The sequence below is a fragment of the Pimephales promelas genome, chromosome 13, assembly GCF_988280905.1.
Source record: "Pimephales promelas chromosome 13, fPimPro1.hap1.1, whole genome shotgun sequence".
Lineage (NCBI taxonomy): Eukaryota > Metazoa > Chordata > Actinopteri > Cypriniformes > Leuciscidae > Pimephales > Pimephales promelas.
In genome coordinates, this window is record NC_142781.1 from 18,064,517 (window position 1) to 18,078,841 (window position 14,325).

General features: G+C 39.3%; 1 protein-coding gene across 1 annotated transcript; it reads left to right on the forward strand.

Annotated features, from left to right (window-relative positions):
• Window positions 1-5,615: 5,615 nt before the first annotated feature.
• On the forward strand, window positions 5,616-12,985 carry six4b (SIX homeobox 4b). Its single transcript, XM_039691812.2, has 3 exons — window positions 5,616-6,349; window positions 8,143-8,780; window positions 11,325-12,985. The coding sequence occupies exons 1-3, from the start codon at window positions 5,616-5,618 to the stop codon at window positions 11,798-11,800; spliced, it is 1,848 nt and encodes a 615-aa protein (XP_039547746.2). The 3' UTR covers window positions 11,801-12,985.
• The last annotated feature ends 1,340 nt before the right edge of the window (window positions 12,986-14,325 follow it).

Here is a 14,325-nt window from a genome sequence, read left to right on the forward strand (position 1 = left end):
TTTTGTCAAATCAACTTAAATAATTTATTTAGTTGAGATAACTTATTATTTTGAGTTTCTGGTGATTAAATCAATCTCCTTCATTGTATTAACTCACTTTTTCCAGTTCAATCAACTTAAAATTTTAAGGCAACCAGGTTACTTATTTTTTTTTAAGTTAAACCAACAATATTTTTTTACAGTGTGTGCGTGTGTGTGTGTGTGTGTGTGTGTCTGTGACCCTCCTCCGTTGTTGACAGTACACAAGGTTAAGACACACCCTGGTCAGAGAAGCCTGGGAATGGAAGATTTGTTGGCAATACAAAATACTGCACAGTCATCAGATGACAAAGTCACTACAATACAAGTGTCATATTGGTCATTTTAATATTTTAGCTTTGTTTGTTGCCATAAGTAACAATGGAACTCCGTTATAGTTCACTGAATTTGACAATGAATGTATGTCAGTGTATGTCATTATAGTGTCCAAAGGCATAATCTTAACAACTCATCTGTGCCTGTTCATATTCATTGGTGGAATCTGATATGGCTGAACAATAGGACTATAGTGATTTCTCACAGCAATAATATTTGTTTGACCTCTAACTTCACACCTTTCTATCCGCAGATAAGACAGTTAAAAAATGCATGTAATTATATTTATTAAGGGTCAATTAGTGATGACAGAAATCAGGACTCTTGCCAAAAAGTAGCAAGTCTCTTAACTTGATATACTAAGTGCAAGATTAGCTGTTGATGATAAACTGCAACAACCTAAAAGGTATTATGACTGAAACAAAAAGCACATTCTTCAAGGCATTGGTTTGTCCCACTGTCAATCATTCTTAAGGTTAAAATAATTTTTTACCACACAGGCCAAAAGATCAGAGCATTAAGATGAAAGTTTGCCTAGAGCGTTCAACAAGACACATTTTTTCTTTAGAACTCAATTAAAGGGCTGGGGAATGTAACACCTACAGTAATCGCCCACACAATATATTTGATACCGAGACATCAGTCTTCAAAAATAGTTCACTGTTACATTGACAACAAGACAAAGGTGAAGAAATTGTTTGTAGGGGGGTGTCTCACCCAATGAGAGTGTTTACCCTGGTGGTATACTGAGTTTAGGTTTATTTCCTTGTCTGTCAGAATTACCCATTTAACAAACATACAGAAGCATACAGATACAAACACACTAATGCAAACATCCTGCTAATGCACATACCATGCACACTCTTAAAGGGATAGTTCACCCAAATATGTAAATCCTGTCATCATTTACTCACCCTCAAGTTGTCCTGAATCTGTATGGATATCTTTACTCTGCTGAACACCAAATAAGAAGTCGGTATCCAATTGATGGGCTCATTGACTTTCATAGTATTTTTTTCCATGCTATGGAAGACAGTGTGGTCCATAAACTGTATGGTCACTCATATCATTTTTTTTTTTTTTTTTCAGCTGAAGAAAAAAATTCATGCAGGTTTGGGACAATTTGATGGTGAGTAAATGTTTACAGGACTATCCTTTTAAGGCCTGTGTTCACATAAGGAAGGTAACTGTAAAAAAAAAAAAAGCTATAACGATAACTGTATTAGCCAATGCAAAATAACACTATTAGCCCGCTGCAGTTATGTCATCTGTTTCTTTAAAATTCTTTGGATTCTGATTGGCTGTCAATGTTTTTATCATTCATCAGCTGGAAAAAAAATTCCTAAAGTGATTCCAGCGATAGTGTTAAAGTTGTGATGTGGGCATCCCTATTTGTGTAGAATTAGAACGATTATTAATTAAAAACAATATAATTATCGTTATCTTCCTTGCCGTGAATGACCTTTAATGAACGCTAAACATCAGCAACCAACGTATCTGTTCAACCTGGCATTTTCATTAAAACCATCGCAACGCTCAACCGTAAACTTGCAGCCACAATGATGTCATTTCTGGTGAAGTGAGGAAGCTGAACTCTGTTCAAACTGTGAAGGAAGTTAAATTGATCCTTATAAGACAAGCATTTTCAAAGAGAGTGCCAAACCTCTGTCAGAAGTCATAAAATATGCTTGCGCTGACTCGTTTTGCTTACATTCCACCCGAAACTCAGCATTACAGTCAAATCAAGGGCATTTTATCCTACATTTAGCATGCGCTGATCTCACAGATAACAGCTCAGTGCGCAGTGCGAACAAACTGAAAAAAATCCCCTTTGTAAGACTGGTAAAACCAGACATGGGGGAAACCAAAGAAAGACGTGCACAAACAGATGCACAAAGCACATAGACAAACAATGGCTCATGCGCAAATCGGCATGCACTCTCGCAGACCATCACCTTCAGAAACATTATGAAAGTAGACATAATATCCCCCCTATCTCGCTGATGTTCCTAAGTCTTCATAAATTTATAGCTAGTCAGTCTATCATGAAGAATAGACCCCTTTGTAGCCCAGGCAGGGGCAGGTGCTTAGTGGTAGCCCCCCAGGCCACAGGTTTAGATGTATTGGGAACATATGGAGGGAAGGATGGAGGTTGCAAAAGGGCTGGGGTGGGTTGCTTCTGTGCAGTTGCAGTGCGACAAAGGATTCATTCATGGCCATAGTGTCGGACATGTGGAGATGCCACAAGCAATGAATGAGACAGCGGGTGGTGACCATATTTTAGAGGAATAGGAACCCACTCTCTATACCTTGATATCAAGACATAAAAAGTCAATGAATAATCTCTCTCTCTCTCTCTCTCTCTCTCTCTCTCTCTCTCTCTCTCTCTCTCTCTGTTTGGTCTCTCTCTTTCATTGTGATGGATTTGGTTGCATGTGTTTTGGATCATCTGCTGAAGCTCCATGGTATACTGAGGATTTAAAATGGCAGGAAATTCTCTGCTGAATTCCAACACCCAGCCCCCTATGACAAACTTATCGTCCCACTCTTACACATTGATTCGACCAGAGAAATCTTCACAAGCCACCCAAGCAGCTGAACAGAAACTAGCAATGAGAATGAACTATTTTAAATTGTAAAAAAACTTAGTAGTGTGTGCTCATACACTCTCAGAAAAAAGGTACGAAAGCTGTCACTGGGGCTGTACCTTTTCAAAAGGTACACTTTTGTCCATTTTAAGTACTAATTTGTATGTTTTATGTGCTAATATATACATTTTATGTGCTAATATGTAAATTTTTGGTGCTAATATGCACATTTCAGGTGATAATATGTACATTTTAAGTGTTGATATGTACATTTTAGGTGCTAATATGTGCTAATATGTACATTTCAGGTGCTAATATGTACATTTCAGGTACTAATATGTAGTGTTGATATGTTCATTTTAGGTGCTAATATGTACCATTAAGGTAGCCTACCAATATGCACCCTTAAGGTACAAAAGTGTACCTTTTGAAAAGGTACAGCCCCAGTGACAGCTTTTGTACCTTTTTTTCTGAGAGTGTATGGATGTGCATGTGCAAGCCAATATGCTCCATTTACAATGATGGATTGCAAAGAAACCACATTTCATCGTACCCTGATTAGAGATAACATTCTTGTAAAGAGAAATGAGGAAAATGAAAGTTGATATTTCTATCAACAAGCCTTGTAGAGATTGACAAAGTGCTTATAATGATTAAAAAAGAAATATATAGATCATCCTCCATTGTCTCTAATTGTTTCTAACAGACAATTTAAACCAATTATCAGCTAACAAAAGCCATGCCCACAACAACAGGCAACACTTCACCTAATCTAAACTGGAAATCTAAGGGATAAAGGTAGCACTGTGGCCATTATGCAGCTGCATGCTCCCAAGGTTATACAGAGGTCTTATCCTGATGTTTGTAATTCACCATTACACAACTTCATGACAGCTCAATTCATAGTCCATTCCTGATATAGCTGAACATCCCAAACATAGTTTAGTGTCTTTCCCCTGCATGGGCTTCAATAAGCACTGGACAGTATAAAGTCTGGTACTTACGTACCTTCATTCCTTCATACCAAGAGCATGTGAATTCAGGGTTGAGCACAGAGCTGCTGCCAGGTATTCTGTTTGTGTTTAATTTTAGGGATGCAATCACATCAAACTTCCCTTTGCTTTTGTGGAAGGCTTCTGGGGCCTCCTGTCAGCTGTTGCGGTTGTTGGCTCCCATACAGACCTTCAGTTTCCAGTAAACAGCATGACAAACTGAAAAAAAGTGCAATCAAGAGGCAGATTGTCAGTGCCTGTCTGACAAATGGACAGACATAAACAGTTGGAAGTTGCAGTGCAATATTTGAGACTCAAATGAAAGAAAAAAAAAAAAACCTTGTTTCTTACACAATCTAAATAAATAAATAGCATCGCATAATTTAGTACTTCTTTAATTTAATTTAATTTCTTTAAGTTAAAGGTGAGTTAAAGTTAAGTTATCTCCAAAATAAACGCAAAAATATTCACGGAGCTTGACAATGAGCAAAGCATTGGCTATAATTTAATTGTGTAAAATTTAAATAGAGGAGTGTTGCTTTCTGTGTCTCAAATGTTTATACTATTTTCATATTTATCTGCTATAAGTTAAAGACGTTTTTAAATATATAAATTAACTCAAAATTGTGAAAAATGAATGTCAAGTACAAAGAATTTTGTTGTGATAACCAATACTTGGGTTTTAAAGTTTGTCTATAAATCATTTATTGTGCAATCAAAAATTTCACCATCGTTCACTTTAAACATTTGAATAAAATAGTTCATATTAAATATTTTAATATGAAATATTATCATAATATAATATCTTAATATTTAAAATATTTAAAATATTATATATATATATATATATATATATATATATATATATATATATATATATATATATATATATATACCCACTTCACTTAATCTAAACTGAAAATTTAGGTTTTTGTTTCAACTTGTAAGTGTTTGTTACTGTAAAAAATGTGTTTGTTACTTAATTTGTTTGCCTTCATTTTTTTTAAGTTCAGTGAAGTTGAAATTTTATAGAGAATAAAGAATATAGAGTTTAAAGAATTATAAAGTTGTTCTAACTCAAATTATATGTTAATTTCATTTCACTTGTTTTATAGTCCAGTCTACTTTATTTTAGGTTTATAGTAAACTTGAAATGTGAATTTAGTATATGCATAATTAAGATGATAGACTTTGAATATTCATTAACAGATCATGATATCAAATTACACTTTTTTTTGGGGGGGGGGGGAGCGGTGGTCTTATAACTTCTGCCTATTAAGCTAATTTTTAAGTTGCTTTTACTACTCATTCTTCTGGAAAAGGCATGTTTTGGCCTCAGTCAGTGATGACACAATCTGAACAGGATGCAACTACTTAAATGTGAAAACCCGTTCTAGTATGAGGACGTTGTGCAGCCTGCATTACCTTGCGCAGGTACCCGCGTTATAAATGGCACCCTTGATGGACGTTCCCAGCGCAAACATTTGTCTTCACATCCCAGTCGCTCCACCCCGCAGCGCCAGAGCGGCGAATCAAAATGCGCTCAGGACTTGGACTCCTTTCCAACGTGGGTTGTGGAGTTAAACTTGTAGTGGAACGGGGGACGCCAGATCTTATCCACACCACACAGCGGCCAGATACCTGATCGTGCTTGGATGGAGGGGCGAAACCCGATCGCCTGATGTGCTGCCTGAAACCCAGAGGAGTGACTTATCAGGACGCGTTCAAAATGTCTTCTTCCTCAAGCGAGGTCATTAGTGCCGATGAGATCAAGAGGGAGAATCGTGGGAGTGTCAAGCTGTCAGTGCTGGACCCCGCGGAGTTGCAGATGGATAATGCCGAACTTTTGGACTGCTCGCCGGCCTCCCTGGCCTTTTCCCCAGAGCAGGTCGCGTGCGTCTGCGAAGCGCTGCTGCAGGGTGGGAATGTGGAGCGCCTGGCCAGGTTCCTCTGGTCACTGCCGCAGAGTGACCTGCTGCAGGGGAACGAGAGCATCCTGAAAGCTCAAGCGATAGTCGCGTTCCACCAGGCCCGCTACCAAGAGCTCTACTGCATTTTGGAGAACCACAGTTTCAGTCCGTCAAACCACTCGTCTCTGCAGGATATGTGGTACAAGGCGCGCTACACCGAGGCGGAGAAGGCGCGGGGCAGACCGCTGGGTGCCGTGGACAAGTATCGCTTACGCAGGAAATATCCGCTGCCTCGGACAATCTGGGACGGAGAGGAGACCGTGTATTGTTTCAAAGAGAGGTCTAGGAACGCACTGAAGGAAATGTACAAGCGGAACCGGTACCCATCTCCAGCCGAGAAACGAAATCTGGCTAAAATGACAGGACTTTCTCTGACGCAGGTCAGCAACTGGTTCAAAAATAGGAGGCAGAGAGACAGAAATCCATCCGAGGCGCAGTCAAAAAGGTAGGACGCAGTTATAGCCTAGATGTATCTAAATCTTTGACTGAGAGGGGGACACGTATGATGGAATGCGCGAGACCGAATGGAGGACACGTTTCATCAATGTTTTGAAATACGAAGCTTTGAACGCTTCTAGGTGTAGTTTTAAAGAACGTGGAGACCGTGACGCGTTCACTCTTAAAAATTAAGGATCTTCAGTGGTTCTTTCGAGTCACATAAAGTTATCATCGAATATTTATTTTTATTTAAAGCCATTTTGGCTGTGAGTTGGCTATAGAATTAAAGGTTATTTATGCTGTATAAAAAGTTAATTATATTCGTCTCTGAAACCTTTGAAAGCAAATTTAAAGCAGGCCTACATGATTTTCAAAAGAATTTAATAAAACGTTATTTGAAGAATTGTTTTAAAAGTTCTTCTTTGACATACAAAACCAACATTTTGAGTGGCTAGAGTCGGTTCAGTTGGCTACTGCTCTTTTAACGATGTAGACATTTGATAAATTACCAGATTTAATTGAAAGGGTCGCATTAATTGGATAAGCAAAACAAAGAGCTGACAAACATTTTAACTGACGTGTGTAGCTGCTTTCAAACACTACCAAAACAGACCATCGGTTTACTTTAGATATGATCAGCCATTACATTACCATATAGCCATTGTTTATGTTTGTTTCTGGATTTTAAAGCCATTGTCCCACCCTGATAATCAGTCAGAGGGATCTGCACTCAATCTCCTGACGTGGCCAAAATCCTCTTCACAGCTTGAGGCAACTGAGGCAGATAAGAAGCAGCTCTGTATCTGTAACCTCTTGCACCTTGATTGTATGACACCGAGTTTCAAGCTGCGGTGGAAATAACTCTTAACCATACCGCCCGCAAAATGTTGCTTTTATCATAAATAATAAATCTTAAGTCTCGTAAATAAGGAATGTCAGTTTTTCCCGTATGAGTCCGCAGTGAGCGTTAGCTTTGATGTTGCACTGTCACCCTGACAACGATAATTATTCATTGTTCGAACAAGGATGCCCATGAACTCCTTATGCGAGCCCTTGGATCAGAAAAGATCAACGGTTTGTCGTGTCAATAAGATCTTTGTATATAGATGCGACTTGCACTTACAATGAACGATCCACCCGCAGCTGTCATAGTCTGTAAAGAGACCCTCCAAATGCCTCCAAGAGCTCAGATGCTATTATCTGATTTTGACCCCCGGGGGCAAGAAGTCAACTTTAGAAATGATGGCTGAGATATTTACAGAAAATTATTTTATTCTAGCGGTCTGTTTTAGAAGCGCACAAGGGTTGACTTTTATAGCTATTTGTGATTTCAACGTGCTTACAAGTTAATCAATTGGTTTATAAAGTCTAATTCCTAACGTGTATCTACACAAGTGCCTACTGCTACTGATAAAGCAGCTACTCCTTAATTTACGTTTTTAATTTTTAATTTTAAAACTCATATTTTTTTTAATTTGCTGATTAACAGAGAAACACAGAAACAAAGAGATCTAATAGAAATGTTACACACAAGGCATTATAAAATGAGTATGGACATTTTTAAATTTATTTGCTGGAAAAGGATGTAAACCACAACAATTCAAAATGAAGAGAGTAAATTCACAAGAGTGCAAATGGATGATGATTATGTAGGGGAAAAGGCAATTTCTCATGCAAAACACATTTTCAGCACAAAGCAATAAATAAACACACACACACACACACACACACACACACACACACACACACACACAAACCAAAGGGTCTATTTCTTAAACAATGTTTTTTTTATTTTTTCAGCGAGTCGGATAATCACAGTACAGAAGATGAGTCCAGTAAAGGCCAGGAGGACTTGTCACCACGTCCCCTCTCCAGCGGCTCTTCTAGCTCAGTCGCACATGGAACAGCCCCCCCTACAGTTTACTCGGATGGAGGAACAACCACCGTCATCCAACAAATTGGAGATGTAAAAATGCCCTCGCACGCAGCAGGAGGAATGAGTTTTAACGGTGACCTAGCGAGCGTGAACGCTCACTACATCAACGGCGGAGGCTACGTTCAGTCACACAGTAGCAATGCTCTCCTGAATGGACTTGGCACCACAAGCGGCCATTTCTTGACCTTTGATCCCCAGAGGGTCTCCCATCACAGTCATGAGAGGCTGTTAGGTGGGTCTTCTGTGTCTTATGCTCCATTCCCAATGGGGGTTTCTGAACCTGCCTCTGGAAAGCTCGACGCCATGCAGACTCTAGTTTCCAATGCTGAAGATGGAATTATTTCTTCAGTAGTTTCCTTTGCTTCAGCCCCCTCCACACCGTCCTCTACCTCAGGAGCCCTTCATCTCAGCAGTTACAGTGTGGTCAATCTTCAAGGAAATGAAACCACCATGGGTCTTCCTCCTCTAATGCTGCCACCATCCTCAACATCATCCACTCACGGTAGGAGGACCTTATTCATTAAGATAGATTGAGGGATGTTCACCCAAAAATACAAATTGTGTCATTACAAATCAGAGTGACTGACTTTCTTCTGCAGAACACTTATGAAACATGTTGTTCGGTCTCAGTGTCTTTTTGTCAATTCAATGAATGTCAACAACGTTGGTGTCTGCCACTTCCAGTTTAAAACATCTGATCTCTCATGCATATCTCTTTGAGGATACAATAACAACAATACCTTAAGTAGTCGGAGCACTTCTAGTGAGCTCATGAGAGCCAGAGTAATTACATCATCGCTTTGGAGAATAAGACTGAACATTTATGCGGTTAAGCTTGCCAAAAGTGACCGCAGAGCTAGATGCGAAAGAGCAGAGGTTTTGCAAGAGAGCCATGTGGGTCGCGGGCAGTTGGAGTGTATTTGTGGGTAAAACTGTGAGAGGCATGAGGGTCCAGGTCAACTGGTTAGAGGATCATACCAACGAGGCCTCTCAACACGGTCCCCACCTCCCCTTCATGGCCCTAACCACTCACTAATGGTTCTTTCCATGAATATTTTATGGCCACATCAATAACAGCAAGGCTAGCTATGTTCTGCTCCTCTCTCGCTCGTCTGTTTTATCCTTTAATATGCAGTTTACGAGCCACATAAAAACAAACCCACCCCTGGCTGAACTTTTGATTTATAAGGAAAACAGTTGGGCCCAAACGATCCAGCAAGAAAAAGACGATATTAAAATTGTTTAGGCGAAACCCTGTTTCCTTGTGCCCATAATTTTCAAGGCAATTCAATAAAATGTCTTCATAAAAACACAAAGTTTGATCTCCATTGCCTCACAAAGAAACATTAGCAATTTCCTTGCAGTGCCATTCTTGTCTACGAAGTTAAAACTCAAAAGTGAAATGTAATTTCAGATTTTTTTTTTTTTTCAAAACGTACAAGTCAGATGGAAGGAACACATGTTCCCGACCCCCTTTATACAACAGTCCAAGCAGTGACTGCGGGAAGCTACAGAAAACTTGTAGAAAACATTGGTTCTAGTTTCAGAAAGTGAGCTATAGGGGAGGGGAGGAGGAGTTTGGGCTCTGTGATTATTTATCAGACATTTGTGCAAGCCTAATGGAAGAAAAGTGTCTGGCCGAATGCCAGAGGCTGTCATTGCAAGAGACATGTGCCAAGAACCACATTCTAGAGTTACAAGGAAATCATAGTGAGTCTAACCGCAAACAGAAAATGAAAAAGGTGTTTCATTTTACAGTTCACTTGAAAAGTTCTGAAGAAAAGAAGTTCAAAAAGATAGACTGAAAGAATGACCGAGAAAGACAGAGAGAAAAAGATGCAAACCTCTTGAGATAGCAACAAAGGACTCCCATCTGGATAAACAGATCACACCTTCAAGCTCTGTCCTTTCTCTCTCATCCATTCTCAAATGAGTCGTATTAGAGGGTTGATGTCCAGGCCATTCTGCAAAGATGCTTGGGTTTACCTTGAAGTCACTGGAAAATATGTGAACTTTTTGTTAATGTACGTTTTATGAACTGAATGAAAAGGGAAAGTCTGTTTTGTCTAATATTATGGTTCTACAAAATGCAGAATAATAATTCAAATCCTGTCCACTATTTTTTTTTTTTTTGATAAAAATGGTCTAGATTAAACACTGACATTTTTGACAGAATTGGGAGATTTTTTCAAACATAGGCCTGGATAAAATAATTAGGAAATCAGAGAACGTACACAATACAATACATTTAAAATATAGCCTACTTCATTTATTTAACAATACATTTAGCAATACTTCTTTAAAGCTACACTGTGTGATTTTTACCCCCATCTAGCGGTGAAAAGTTATATGACCATCCGTGATTATTAGTTTCTGTTCCTCTCAATTCCGATTTCATTTTAACTCCTACGGTGGCCAATGTAGTCCAAGATTAACATGGATTCCAGTTCGATCTCGTCCATGATTGTTAACTCAAACGTAAACGCGAAAGGCGAAGCTTGAATTAACGGGTATGTCCCTCTTTGGCTAATGTACATTCAATATGGAGGGGCAACATGGCGACCGACATTAGAACCTCTTACCTGTATGTATTTTCAATGGCATATTATACACTCACGAGAATACTTCATTATTTGAACGAAGTAAATATACATAAATGAGCACGTATATTTTTGAAAGAACTAAGTGTTTTTAGCCAAGAATAAACTAAAAGAGTTACACAGTGTAGCTTTAAAAATTCAATTTTATGTGGCTAATGCGGCTAATGATATGATGCGGCTACAGTGATCTGCCCACGACACATTAAATACCGCCAAAACGGTATTTAAGTTTAGAATTACAAACAATATAAGACACACCAAAATCAATATATATGTATATACTTTTTTAAAAATCGTGTTTCTCCACAAACAACAGCAAGTTCAGGCTCAAATAGATGGAGCATGCGCATCCTATATAGCCTATTAAATATTTTATGAAGCTTACCAGAGATGGAGAACGACATTTACTGTACTGGATTTCATTTTCTCTTTTATCCCCTATACAGGCTCTGCTCCTTTGGGCAATGTGGTCAGTGACTCTTCCCAGCACTCGAGCCAAACCCTGCTCTACACCCAGACTGTGAAGCAGGAGCCTTTGGATGTGTCCGGAAGCTACAATTATCATTCTGAAATGCCACTGGACCAAGGAGGCAACCTGGGCTACACAGCCTCCCTTTTCCTTTCGTCTTCCTCCACTAGTGGTTCTCTTCAACCTACCGTAACAGCCACAGTCACCTCTGCCCTCTCCAGCACCGAGGTACATCACGCTCTGAGTCAAGCGGGACGTGGACTCCAAGAGAACAGAGTAGCCCTGTCTTCAGACTACAGGTCTCAAGATGTCCAGCTGCCCAACAGCCTGCATGTTGCTTCTAGGGCAGGAGAAGGCCCAGTTAGGGTTGTTTGTGGGGATCTGGACATGGAAGGGAAAGAGCTGGCCAAGCTGCAGACTGTACAGATGGACGATGATGGAAGCGACCTCTGATGATGTCATTAAAAATGAAGAGCAGCATTTCACTCGGGCTGGACCGGTTTTGTCTCACCACATTGTGCTCTTACGGACTCTGTAAGCACAAATCATTCTCAAACGAACCCGATGGATTTAAATTCGAACAGTGCCTTCCTGTCCTCAGATATCCCAACTTGCACTAAGAGGGCCGCAGAATGTACCAGGCAAATGCACTGACCTTTTGAAGACTATTTGGCTGCAGTGTCTTTACTCACACCTCAAAACATGTACGAAAAGACGCATTAAAAAGCACAAACGAATGTGCCCAGATTTTTTCTTTTTATAAGATTTTACTGAAGCACAGATTTGTTGTTGTTGTTGTTGTTTTTGGTCTTTTGTATTTAAATTCTTTGAGTGTGACAATGCAAATGTGATAAAGCTTATTTTGTTATGTTTGACTTGAGGAATTTTATGTTACAAAATTTTTGATTCAAACATACAACTCTTTCTATGCATCCCAGTGTGGATTTTGTTTTGTTTTTTGGGAAGTACATTATCTTGACCATCAACTGGTCACATGTGCCTTTCTCATAAACTCTAAATATACTAGGAAGCTAGGCTAGACATTTGTTTGGTAGAATTTATGAGAACTAACTGAAGTATGAGTGTTTGTTTTCTTGATTTGTGTGCACACTGTTCTAAAATGATTTGTGCGGTATGCTGTTATACTTCATCTTTAGAAAAATGCCTGGCGCTGAGTTCTGTGATCCTTTCAGGACAAGAAGGATATTCTTAAGGTGTGGTCACATTTATTGTAGCTCAGCAAATTTTATTGGCAGAATGCAGTCATTTCAATAGGAATTCACAATTGGGTGAAAGGTTTCCCCTCACAGATTTCACAACAGGTTCAAATTAGTCTCGCAAATTCACTACATTGACCAACCGAAAGCTGCTTTGTTTGAAAGTGACTTCACACATCGCTACAATATTGAAAATAGACAAATGGCATTTTCTGTCTCCAAATTTTGCCAAGATTTCACTAATGTGACCGCACCTTTACACCAAAAGTGAGCTCTGTACATACAGTATACTTCAAGAAAACCTAAAACGTCAGTCCTGCTTGAAAAAACTATTTTTTCTAAACCCTTCCACCCTATTAAATATTTATATTTGTACATATATAATGAATGATCCGAGGGTTGTCTATGTCACTGACACCGGTCGGTGTTTCACATTAGAGACCTAGCCAGATAATTCAATAAGTAAAAGGAATGACATCACTTTCAATGAATCATCTCTTATTGGAAGCACCAGGTAAGTCGGCTATATGGTTTTAACCAATGGCAGGTCTAAAGAACATCCAAGACTATCCATTTAACCAGATCAGGCTACAACTTGGACCCCCTGGATGGCTGGCGGTGATCTCAGACATTACTAATGCATGGACGTACACATATGCAGGACGGTGGAGATCAAGCTTGTGTTCTCACCAGGGGCGTCCTCTGTGATCTCTGGCCAAAACCCGGCAGCTGAATAAGCCCCGCTCACTCTTAAAGTGTCATATGGTACCTGTCATGACATTACTCAAAGTAAAGGTCATCCAAAAAGCCAGAGTATATGAGGAGAAGTTACATATCCTTATTAGATTTCCTGAGCCGTCCTCACATGATCTAGCAGGAATAGACTTTTGGCCAGGACTCCAGGACAAAAATGCAGGCTCATCGTTTGGTAGATTATGAACGGGTGGTAGAAGGTATATGCTCTGTTCTTAATATTATTACATTATTTTTTTTTTTTTTTTTTAAAAAAAAAAAAAAAAAAAAAAAAAAAAAAATAATATTATTACATTATATATATCATAACAGGAATTTAATAACGCACATCAATGTGTTGTAGCACATAATAGGCAGCAGATATTTTAATTTATGAGACTGGTATCTATGCAAATTTTGATTGTTCAAGAAAGTGTGAAAGTAGGAGCCAGAATGTCCAAAGTCTGTTTACTGCTGTGGGAACATTTCCTTGTCTTGGCGCGCAGTTGTCTACACCAGCCCGTGTGAGTCAGCGCTAATTGAATGGCGCCCAGGTAGGATTTGCTCCCTCGCACAAAGGAGAAGACAAAAAAGCACATTGGGTAAAGAATCTATTGTTACCTGCCCAAAGGTGACCCTGTCGCCTAGGGCACCAGATTAGTTGATTGCCAGGTATCAGGTGGCGCCTCCTGGAATACTGCAGGGTAAGAAAGCACTATTGTCTGAGGCTTTAAGCAAAGAAATGGTGGTCGCACGAAAGAGGGAAATGTGTGTTTTATGTCCCCAATTTCCCCTTGGCAGACTATACGTCACTGTCCATTTCATGGGAAGCAGTGTTATGTTGCTTTACTGTATTATTGAAATACAAAATACGTCACTCCATCACCTTGTACCGTGAATGGGATGGTTCAACTTTTATAACAAAAGGCACAGAAGAGAACAAAAAAACACCTTTCTTTTAATTCGCTCTCAAGTTTCACCTAAAGAATGTAAAGTACAAGGAGCTAGTGTAAACCACAGATAGATATA